This window comes from Schistocerca nitens, chromosome 7, assembly GCF_023898315.1.
Source record: "Schistocerca nitens isolate TAMUIC-IGC-003100 chromosome 7, iqSchNite1.1, whole genome shotgun sequence".
Taxonomy (NCBI): domain Eukaryota; kingdom Metazoa; phylum Arthropoda; class Insecta; order Orthoptera; family Acrididae; genus Schistocerca; species Schistocerca nitens.
Window position 1 is genome coordinate 164,252,093 of NC_064620.1, and position 12,334 is coordinate 164,264,426.

The window sequence follows — 12,334 nt, forward strand, 5'->3', positions numbered from 1 at the left end:
AGCTGGACTCATCACTAAAGACAATTCTAATCAGACAGTGAGATTCCGGACCGAAGACGTGTCTGAAGGCGCCCCAGACGACGGTGGGATATGAAACTGACTGTTGCCCGCCATAACACCCGACATCCAGGAGTGGTGGTCTGGGGTGCCATTTCTTTTCGTAGCAGGACCCCTTTGGTTGTCATCCGCGGCATCCTTACAGCACAGCCGTACATCAACGATATTCTACGCCCCGTTTTGTTGCCGTTCATAGTAAGCCATCCTGGGCTCACATTTCAGCAAGACAATGCCCTCCCGCACACGACGAGAATTTCTACTGCTTGTCTTTGTGCTTACCAAACTCTACCTTGGCTAGCAAGGTCGCTTCTTCCCTACCCAATTGTTAACGTTTAGAGCATTATGGGTAGGGCCCTCCAACCATCTCGGAATTTTGACGATCTAATGTGCCAATTGGACAAAATCTGGCACGATATCCCTCCGGAGGACATCCAACAACTTTGCCAATCAGTGCCATGCCGAGTACCTGCTTGTATAAGGGCCAGAAGTGGACTAAAGCTTTATTGACTTGCTCAATTTCCGAAGCTCTTCTACGTGAAAGCATCATCCAATTTCCCTTAAATGTGCGTAAGCATCACATCTACCAATTTCCCTTGCATTCGGACAGTTCCATCAAGGTTTTTTTTTGTTTTTTGTTTTTTTTAAAGGAAGATGTACACGTCTTCCCATTTATCCCAGACAAGCTCAGTGAGTGACAAATCAGATGATCGGCCAGGTCAGTCATGGACCCAGACATTCCTCAGGGCTTTCGTGTTGTGAAATGCAGTGTGTAGAGTCTCGTATTATCCCGCTCAAGAAGGGTATTGCGAACAGGCTACTATATTCTGTTATCATGTCCAGTAGCTCTCCACACAATGGCTCTAGGAGTTGGAGACTCTTGAGAAACGTTGCTTCCTGTACCTTTCACCGGGTTGTCTATGGACTCGGTGCTAATCTGACTGCCACAAAGAGAAGCAAGTCTCATCTTTGAACACAACAGAATCCCGCTCAATGTCCCAGTGGAATCTGGCTCTACGCCATGCAAGTCTCTGGTATATCAGTGGTAAAAGGCCTGTGATGTGGACCCCGCTTCCAGTAATCTGATCGCAACAGCTCGAGGTGACACTCTGCCTGTAACCTTAAACTGGAGTTCAGCTTTTGCCGTCCGTCTACTCTTCAGAGCCAGTCGAACAGTCCTACAAAATCGTGGTGTTGTAGCTCTGGAATAGTCCGCGCCTGCTCTTCTTGCCGCGTTGTTGCCCTGAGTCCATTTCATCACCACTACCCGTTCTGAGGTCACTGCACTACAACCAGTTGTCTGTGTGATTTGTCGGTAAGCAGCAAGTCCAGGTGCTCTCGGTATGCTGTAAGGAGATCTTGGCCTGAAAAGATGCAGTAACGTTATATATATATGCGGCAGTCCTCGTGTTCTCATACGAGGTGTGGGAGAAAAGTAATGAGACTGATTAATTAACTACCAAAGTTTTAATTTTTTTCAAATAACAATGTTGTCCATTTCAAAGTAGTTCGCTCCGGCAACTGTACACAGTCAGAGTCGTTGTTCCCAGTCTTGGTAGCAGCGCTGAAAGGCTTCAACTGGTAGGGACTGTAACATGTGGATCACATATTTTTGAATGTTCTCCAGAGTCCCGAAATAACGTCATCTTACGACATTTCTCAATTTAGAGAAAAAAGAAAATGTCACAAGGACTCATATCAGCTGATTAGGTGGGATCTGGAACAACAGGAATGGCTTTTGAGGTTAAAAATTCCATGACGGAAGTAGCTGTGTGGCATGGGTCGTTGTTATGATGCAACATCCCCTTGTCTGTAATGTCCTGTCCCACTCAGTTCACTCTTTTCCTGAGCCTTTCAAGGACATATTTGTAAAACACTTGGTTAACAGTTTGTTGTGGAGGAACAAATTCTTTGTGCTCGATATTCCTATTGTCAAAAAAGCAAATCAGCGTAATTTTTATCTTTGATTTTCTCGCTAAAGCTTTTTTCGGTCGAAAAGATGTCTCAGTGTGCCACTCTTGCCGCTTAGTCTCACGATCGTACTCAAAATCTAAGATTCATGACCTGTGATCACACGATTGAACCATTCATGATCTTCGGCAATCCTCTCAAGAAGATCTTCGATCGTCCTTCTGCTCTGTTGTGAGGTTTTTTGGCGCCATGTAAGCACAAACCTTTCACATGTGCAAAACTTCCATCAAAATTTGATGAATGGTGAATATTTTCAAGTTTAGCATGTCATCCGTCATCCTTAGTGTTAAACGTCGGTCTGATCTCACAAGAGCACGCAAAAGTTCGCCTTTATCGTAGATTTTTGAAGTTGAAAGTCTCCCTGAGTGAGGTTCATGTTCAACGTATTCTCGGCCTTCCAAAATTGGTTTATGCCAGCGAAAAACTTGTTCCCTGTACTCCTCTTCCTACTTGTCAGAGGTCGCGCTCACGGCTTCCCAACTTTAATACAAAACTCGTTGCACAACGTTGCTCTAAATTCCGTTGTTCCATTTTCGTAACATACAATAAACACACAACTTCACTGATGGCGCTCGTAAAAATCATGTGATGGCTGTATGGAGCATCTGGGAAGGGATGAACACACCGGTCTACACAAGTAGAACAACACAGCGTTGCCAGATCGCTCGCAGTGTTGGCAGTCTCATTACGTTTTCCACACCACTGTTCATCTCTAAGAACGGTTTTCTGCTGTACTGAGAATAAGCTCGCATAAGGATGAAATTTTGATCAGTGTATCCCACATGGATGGGAATACTGGCGGTATCAGTTGGTAGCGTTTATGGTGTAACACTTCACATTCCTGTCAGTGTATTTTGTCTCATGGTACCATTAAGTAAACTTTTTAGACTCACAAGTACGAGTTTTGCCGCAAAGACGCCGTGTGTGTGTGTGCGCGCAGGCGTGCCGGCGAGCGGCGGCTCTGGCTCGTCGGGTGCGCTGCAGGACGGCGGAGGTGGAGGCGGCGACGGGTCCGGGGGCGGCGCGTCGCCCGTGGGCGTCGGCGCCGGCGCGGGGGCGGCAGCAGCCGCCTTCTCCGCGGCCGCGTGGGCGGCCATGCCGGACTCGTCCAGCGGTCAGTACCACCTGTGTCCTCAACTTCCGCTGTGTGTAACTGTCGAGTTTGATATTAACGTCCATCAGTTAGAGATCAGAAATAGGGTAATTCGAATAAAAGCATTAGCGACGGAAGATGGTAAAAAAAGGACGCCGCTCGCATGGAAGTACTGGGCGGAGGTGGGCAAACCCAGGACCGGTTTTAGGCCATATGGGGCCTGTAATACTGATGAACTGTGGGGCCTCAATTCAGTAATACGCTCTGAAAGTTTTTTAAATGAATTGTTTTACTTCCATGTAATTCGTGAATTAACGTCTAATAAAATTGTATTCCACAAATGTAGTCACTAACAGATTTTACGTCCCTCAATTTCTGAGTAATTATCAGACTTAGACATTGAGACTCAGTGTGTGGGTGGGAATTATTGGCGATCGCCTCGTGGGACCAGTCATCCTACCATATCACTTCACAGGCGAGGCGTATCTGCTCTTTCTGCGGGTGACCCAGCCTCCACTGATGGAACACGTGCTTTTGGTGGAACGAAGGGTAATATGGCTACTATATGATGGTGCTCCAGCTCACTTCCGCATGTCCGTGCAGAGGTAATATCTACGCCGCCCACACATTGCAGCTGAACCTTTGCTGATGTTTCACTGCCACCATACCACTAAAACAGTAGTGCAGACAGAACGTTCCCACTTGCCTGGTGACCTCTGTTGTTCCTTATCCTCTTATCCTGAAGATCGTTCACATTTGATGAAAAGGGAGTCAAGACAGAATAATGAAGTTTTATAGGAAAATGTTGTCACTCATATGAGAGCATACGATACTCGTGAGTCAGTTTGCCCACTGGAGATCAGCCACGTTACATAAAGACGAATCTCGAGCTAAAAAGAGTAATTAAAAATTTGTTTAAATCGCTCTGCATCCTTAAAATACAGACAAGAAAAAACAGAACGTAAGAGTGAATAAGTGAATTGCGTCTTTTTTTTTTTAGCATCTATCAGTAACGTCCCCCATAACCAGTTCCTTAAAGAATCGAATTCCCATGCGTAAAACAGCTTCAAATTTGTGAGTACTTTACAAATGAGTTACTGTGTTGTAAACATCCTAAGACAAAAAGAACGACGCATCACGAAAGAATTATCCGAATGGAATGTAAATCGCTATCGGTAGATGTGATGTACATGTACAGATAAAAAAAATGATTATAATTTCAGAAAAATTGGATGATTTTTTTTTTAAGAGAAAGAACTTAACAAATTGGGCAAGTCAATAACGCATTGGTCCATCTCTGGCTCTCATGCAACATTATTCGGCTTGGCATTGATTGACAGAGTTGTTGGATGTCCTCCTAAGGGATATCGTGCCAAATTATGTCCATTTGGCGCGTTAGATCGTCAGACTTCCGAGATGGCTGGAGGGCGCATCTCATAATGCTTGTCCTCAATTGGGGAGAGATCCGGCGACTTTGCAGGCCAAGGCAGGGTTTTGCAAGCATAAAGACAAGCAATACAAACTCTCGCCGTGGACGGGCGGGCATTATCTTGCTGAAATATAAGCCCAGGATACCTTGCAATGAAGGGCAACAAAACGGGGTATAGAATATCGTCGACGTACCGCTGTGCTGTAAGGGTGCCGCGGTTAACAACCAAAGGGATCCTGCTGTGAAAAGAACTGGCATCCCAGACCCTCACTCCTGTTTGCTGGGACTTATGGCGGGTGACAGTCAGGTTGGTATGCCGCCACTGTCTAGGGCGCATCCAGAAGCTTCTTCGCTGGCCATCGGGGCTCAGTTCCAAGCGGGTCTCTTCAATGAAGACAATTCTACTGTAGTCGGTAATATTCCAGGCCAAAGACGTTTCTGGAGACACCCCGGGCAATGTGGGATACCAATCTGGCTGTCGCCCGCCATACGTCCGACAACCAGGAGCGATGCTCTGGGGTGCCATTTCATTTCATAGCAGGACCTCTTTGATTGTCAACCGCGGCACCCTTATAGCACAGCGATTCATCAACGATATTTTACGTCCCATTTCGTTGCCCTTCATGACAAGCCATCCTGGGCTTATGTTTCAGCAAGATAATGCCGTCCCGCACACGGCAAGAGTTCTACTGCTTGCCTTCGTGCTTGCCAAATCCTAACTTGGTCAGCAAGGTCGCCGGATCTCTCTCCCCCGATCGAGAACGTTTGGAGCATTATGGGCAGGGCCCTCCAACCAGCTCGGGATTTTGACGATCTGACGCGTCGATTGGACAGAATTTGGCACGACATCCATCAGGAGGAAATCTAACAACTCTGTAAATCAATGCCAGGTCGAATAACTGCTTGCATAAGCACCAGAGGTGAACCAACACGTTATTGACTTGCTCAATTTGTGAAGCTCTCTATCTTGAATTAATCTTCCAATTTTTCGTAAATGGTAATCATTTGTTTGTCTGTGCATATTCATCACATCTACTGATTTCCGTCCCATTTGAATATTTGCGTGATGGTGTGTCGTTTTTTGTTTGTGACATCATATCTCCTGAACTATATGTCGTACAATTATGTAATTTTACATTCAGTGGTGTTATGTGGATACCGTCTGTAAAATCTTTTGTCAGGAGTTAGTAATAGAGAAGTGATAAATTAAAACATTGTGCCTGATGCTGAAGTTTTATCGCATGAACAGCGAAAATGTAGTAAGCAATAAACTTTGTTGCTTTTATAATTTTGTGCCGTGTCAGTGATAAAAATTTTGGAATGATTTTAAATCACCTACAAAGTTTGTTGGAAGTGGCAAAGTGCTGTCATTCTCAAATACTGGTCGTATTGCGTTATGGGGAATTTCTATGTCGTAATTGAAATGGCGTAAGATATATAAAGTTTCTCATTTTAATACTTGTATTATTGTGTTGAACTTTAAAATAAAATTGTACTTTTTAATAAGTAGCTTACAACAGAAGTTACATTTATAAATTTGGTCAATAATTAGACAAAATACTGAAAAAATCAAATTTTTGTTGCCCCTGGAAGCTGTTAGACTAGGACTGAATGACCATTTCAGCTAATTAATAATATTTGTGTCCCTGAAGTTAACTGTAAAAAACCACAAACTATATACCTCTCAGTCTTATGCTTTGTGATGTTTTTTTTTTTTTTTTTGCATTTGTGGCTATGATTTAAACAAACATTGTGAATTTTGCTCATTAAAATTTTATCATCACTATTATTTCTGTAGAATAGTTTTGTGCAAAACAAAATAAGAGAAATATGCCTGTAGAGGCAAATGAGTTTAAACAGAAGACTATAACATCAGTTTTTGTATTTTCATGGTTTAATGCCATTTGGCTATTAATTATGAACTTTGACAGTCTAAAAATGTTAGTAGAATCCTCAGACAAAAAGTTTTGGAAAGTATTTCCACACAGTGATAACTCATTCTAAATATTTTCTCTGTTCACAGTTGTCAAGAGTGAAGGTCGCAGCCCGGGTCTGACTGAAACTTCATCACTGGGTCAAGATAGTCTATATTCTGACTCACTAACTGCCGCGTACAACACTTCGGATTCACAACATGCCTATGCTTCACCAACTCAGCAGTACTACACAAGGTAATTTCAGGGATGCCATGTCCAAAAGAAACCCATTACGGGCAACCAGATAATACATAGTAATTTTTATTGACATACACAACACCAATTTCTTTCAAAATTATTCATGTGAAAATCAGTTCATTCCATCCTCTATTAGAAAGAATAGTAAGTTTTGGAAGTTAGTAGTCACATTAAACATACAAATAATTAAATTGTTTTATTTGTACCTAAACTTAGATTATTGAAATTACTTTTTGTGGCAAATAAGCATTCAGTTTAGGAGCATTGAGCAATATATGCAGATGGAAAAACATTGGCACACCAAGAAGGAATTACGTGACATAATCAAAAGTTGGTAAGCTTGTTTCTACATCTGAAAGATAATGTCTAATCAAATTTCATGCCAGTCACAAAAGAGTGGTGCAAGTAGTGCCACTGTGAGGATGCAAATCAGATTTGGTTTAAATAAATGCTGTAACATTCATGAGTGTTAGTTACCTTTAGATTGGATGTGACAAGTTGATGTCAGTCAAGAATGTCTTTAAGGTGATGAAGACACCATTATCATCACTTCATTGTATTTGAAAGGGGTCATGTAATAGGCCTATGAGAAGCTGGATATTCCTTCTGTGATACTGCAGAAAGACTTGGTAAGAATGTAGCCACTGTACATGGTTGCTGGCAGCAGCGGTCATGAGAATGTACAATCGCAAGATGACTGAGCACTGTGCGAACAAGGCCCCTGAAGTAGATGATACTCCATCAGAACTTTTGAGATCTCTGGAAGAGCTAGTTTTGACAAAGTACTTCATCTGGTGTACAAGATCTATAAAACAGATGAAATACCCTGAGACTTCAGAACAAATGTAAATTTTTCAATTGCAAAAGAGGCAGTTACTAACTGGTGTGAATACTACCAAACCATGAGTTTAATAAGTCATGGTTGCAAAACATTCACACAAATTATCTACAGAAGAATTGAAAAACCTCATGACTGCAGGGAAGATCAGTTTGGGTTTCAGAGAAATGTAGGAACATGCAAGACAGTACTTACACCAAGTCTTGTGTTAAAAGATAGGTTGAAGAAAGATAGACCTACACTTATAGCAGTTGTAGATTTAGAGAAAACTTTGACAATATTGAGTGGACTGCTCTATTTGAAATTTTGAAAGTAGCAGGGACAAAATACAGTGAGCAAAAGTGTTCCAAACATACACAGAAATCAGATAGCAGATAGAGGAGTCAATGGTAATGAAAGTGAAGCCATAGTTGAGAATCGAGTGAAACAAAGTTTCAGCCTATCCCTTATATTATTCAATATGTACACTGAGTAAGCTGTGAAGGAATCTGAGGAGAAATTGGAAAGGATTTGAAGTTCAGGGGGAAGGAATAAAATCTTAGCGATTTACCAACAACATTGTAGTTCTGTTAGAGATGACAAAAAGGGCTTGGAGGAGCAGTTGAACTGAATGGATAGTGTCATGAAAAGAGATTGTAAGATGAACATCAGCAAAAATAAAACAAGGGCTGTAATCGAATTACATTAGGCGATAATGAGGAAATTAGATTAGGAAATGAAACACTAAAAGTAGCAGATGAGTTTCACTATTTGGACAGCAAAATGTCTGGCAATGGTCAAAGTAGAAAGGATATGAAAGGCCGACTGGCAATAGCAAGAAAACCATTTCTCAAAAAGAAGAATTTGTTAACATCTAATATAAATTTTTAAGTATTAGGCAGTCTATCCAGGAGGTAATTGTCTGAGTGTAACCTTGTATGGAAATTAAATTTGGACAATAAACAGTTCAGACAAGAAGAGAATAGAAGCTTTTGCAATGTTGAAGATTAGGTGGGTAGATCAAATAAAAAGGTACTGAATCAAATTGGTGAAAAAAAAATGGTGGTACAACTTGACTAAGAGAATGGATCAGTTGATAGCAGACATCTTGAGGCATCAAGGAACTGTCAGTTTGGTAATGGGGGTAGGTGTGGGTGTGGGGAGTAAAAATTGTAGAGGAATACCAAACCTTGAATACAATAAATGGTCTCTAATGGATGTATATTGCAAATGTTATGCAGAGATGAGGAGGCTTGCACTGAATAGCCTAGCATGGAGAGCTGCATCAGACCAGTCTTCAGACTGAATACCATAACAGCAACAACACTCTTGTCACATTATTGAGCATACTTCCTGCTCTTCTCACGAATAATGAATGGAAATTTAGAAAATTGTTTGCTTCCATATGTGCTGTATTTCAAATCTGTTCTTAATAATCCATCTTTGTTTAGAGTTGTTGTCAGAAGTCTTCCCATTATTGTTGTGCTCTAATGTGACAACAGGAGGTCATAAAAGATGCTGCACTAACTCATTTGAGTTAGGAAATCTGTCACATAGACTTTTTGGATGTAATAGAGTGACATAACAAAGGAAAACTTAATGCAGATGATTTTGAATGTTTTAAATCTGAAATTAGCATACTATGCATTAATCACTGCCTCACATCAGTCTAACATTTTGTAATTTGACCCCTTCTTCATAAACTACACTCCTGGAAATTGAAATAAGAACACCGTGAATTCATTGTCCCAGGAAGGGGAAACTTTATTGACACATTCCTGGTGTCAGATACATCACATGATCACACTGACAGAACCACAGGCACATAGACACAGGCAACAGAGCATGCACAATGTCGGCACTAGTACAGTGTATATCCACCTTTCGCAGCAATGCAGGCTGCTATTCTCCCATGGAGACGATCGTAGAGATGCTGGATGTAGTCCTGTGGAACGGCTTGCCATGCCATTTCCACCTGGCGCCTCAGTTGGACCAGCGTTCGTGCTGGACATGCAGACCGCGTGAGACGACGTTCCATCCAGTCCCAAACATGCTCAATGGGGGACAGATCCGGAGATCTTGCTGGCCAGGGTAGTTGACTTACACCTTCTAGAGCACGTTGGGTGGCACGGGATACATGCGGACGTGCATTGTCCTGTTGGAACAGCAAGTTCCCTTGCCGGTCTAGGAATGGTAGAACGATGGGTTCGATGACGGTTTGGATGTACCGTGCACTATTCAGTGTCCCCTCGACGATCACCAGTGGTGTACGGCCAGTGTAGGAGATCGCTCCCCACACCATGATGCCGGGTGTTGGCCCTGTGTGCCTCGGTCGTATGCAGTCCTGATTGTGGCGCTCACCTGCACGGCGCCAAACACGCATACGACCATCATTGGCACCAAGGCAGAAGCTACTCTCATCGCTGAAGACGATACATCTCCATTCGTCCCTCCATTCACGCCTGTCGCGACACCACTGGAGGCGGGCTGCACGATGTTGGGGCGTGAGCGGAAGACGGCCTAACGGTGTGCGGGACCGTAGCCCAGCTTCATGGAGACAGTTGCGAATGGTCCTCGCCGATACCCCAGGAGCAACAGTGTCCCTAATTTGCTGGGAAGTGGCGGTGCGGTCCCCTACGGCACTGCGTAGGATCCTACGGTCTTGGCGTGCATCCGTGCGTCGCTGCGGTCCGGTCCCAGGGCGACGGGTACGTGCACCTTCCGCCGACCACTGGCGACAACATCGATGTACTGTGGAGACCTCACGCCCCACGCGTTGAGCAATTCGGCGGTACGTCCACCCGGCCTCCCGCATGCCCACTATACGCCCTCGCTCAAAGTCCGTCAACTGCACATACGGTTCACGTCCACGCTGTCGCGGCATGCTACCAGTGTTAAAGACTGCGATGGAGCTCCGTATGCCACGGCAAACTGGCTGACACTGACGGCGGCGGTGCACAAATGCTGCGCAGCTAGCGCCATTCGACGGCCAACACCGCGGTTCCTGGTGTGTCCGCTGTGCCGTGCGTGTGATCATTGCTTGTACAGCCCTCTCGCAGTGTCCGGAGCAAGTATGGTGGGTCTGACACACCGGTGTCAATGTGTTCTTTTTTCCATTTCCAGGAGTGTAGTTTTGCATTCCTGATATCCTGTCAATTAATCGCCACCTGCCATATTGATGTAAACGAGTGAATAATTTTGTCAAGGAAGAAAATCTGTGGCCTGTCACAAAGCTTAATATTGATTGTTTTCATTGTGTTGCTTCATTTCGATTTGTATCACGGCAGTGTTGACACACTATATCCACACATCCACTATTTAACACTGCCTGCTCACAACTGACTGGTCAAATGCACATCTTTTGGTCAAATGCACATCTGTTGTTTACAGTTCCTAATTCAAGCTGCCGCTGTGGTTACTGTCCTGACATAACTTGTATACCAGTAATAAAATCAATCTCTGAACTTCCTAGATGGACAGTGTATACAACATAAACATGAAAGGTCCAGTTACGGTTGTGTGGACAATTTCAAATTTATCTCTGCCCCTGTTAATGGGTCTTTATCAAGAACTTAGATGGCGTTTTTAAAGCTGGCTGCTGTGACCAAGTGGTTCTAGGTGCTTCAGTCTGGAACCACGCGACCGCTACGGTCGCAGGTTTGAATCCTGCCTCGGGCATGGATGTGTGTGATGTCCTTAGGTTAGTTAGGTTTTAGTAGTTGTAGGTTCTAGGGGACTGATGACCTCAGATGTTAAGTCCCATAGTGCTCAGAGCCATTTGAACCATTTGGTGTTTTTAATGCTTCAGATCTTCTAGGTAGTCTTCCATAAAGTGAAATTGTGCTTTGTCTCTAGTGACTCAAGCATGAAAATACCATGAAATCCTAATGTTCCCTTCCAGTTGTTTTTAGTTTAGGAAAAGTTGACCTCTCTTTCTTAGAATATCTTTACTCTTACTTGACAGCACCACTTACATTAGTTGTAAAATTTAGTAGAAAAATATTTTTCAGCTAGTATAAATATTTAAAGCATAGACATTAATGTTTATTCCAAATAAAGAATATTTGAATAATTTTTGAATAAAGGAGACCACTCACTAAAAAGGAGAAATGTTAAGTTAGTAGGCAGCAAAAAGAAAACTTGCTAGTGTTGGAGTAATTTTTTTCAAGCTAGAGAAAAATTGACACACACACACACACACACACACACACACACACACACACACACACACACACACACACACCAGCTGGACAAACAACACCAGTGCTGTGTTTCAGCAGGTGGACTACAAGCCATACACAATCTGAAAACAAATACTGACATAATCAGCCTCCCTGCAGACACCAAAAGCACCCTGTACACCTACCTTCTGCATGTTCCCCAAAATCCACAAACCCAACAATTGTGCCATTGTAACTGGCTGTTATGCTTCCACTGAAAGAATTTTCACTCTTATTGACCAACACCTCAAACTAGCTGCCTGAGACCTAGCCTCCCACATCAAAGGTACTAACCTTTTCCATCATCAACTCACCAACATCCCCAAGCTTTTACCTCCTGGATCCCTACTCATCACTGTTGATACCACCTCCTTCATGCCCATGGCCTTGTAACTATCAAACAATACCTCTCCCAATGTCCTACAGACTCCAAACTCATCAAGCCATTCCTCATACACCTTGCCAACTATATCCTGACCCACAGCTACTTTTCCTTTGAAGGGAAGGTATACAAATGAATCCACAGTGCAGCCAAGGGCACCTGCATGGCATCCTCCAGTGCCGATTTGTTTATGA

The 12,334-nt window shown here is 43.3% G+C and overlaps 1 protein-coding gene across 1 annotated transcript in view; it reads left to right on the forward strand.

Annotated features, from left to right (window-relative positions):
• LOC126195519 (eyes absent homolog 2-like) overlaps positions 1 to 12,334 on the forward strand; it is a 211,728-nt gene that overhangs the window by 162,578 nt on the left and 36,816 nt on the right. The window contains exons 4-5 of the mRNA XM_049934145.1: positions 2,966 to 3,139; positions 6,571 to 6,718. Coding sequence (XP_049790102.1) covers positions 2,966 to 3,139; positions 6,571 to 6,718 — 322 coding nt within the window. The remainder of the gene's footprint in view (positions 1 to 2,965; positions 3,140 to 6,570; positions 6,719 to 12,334) is intronic.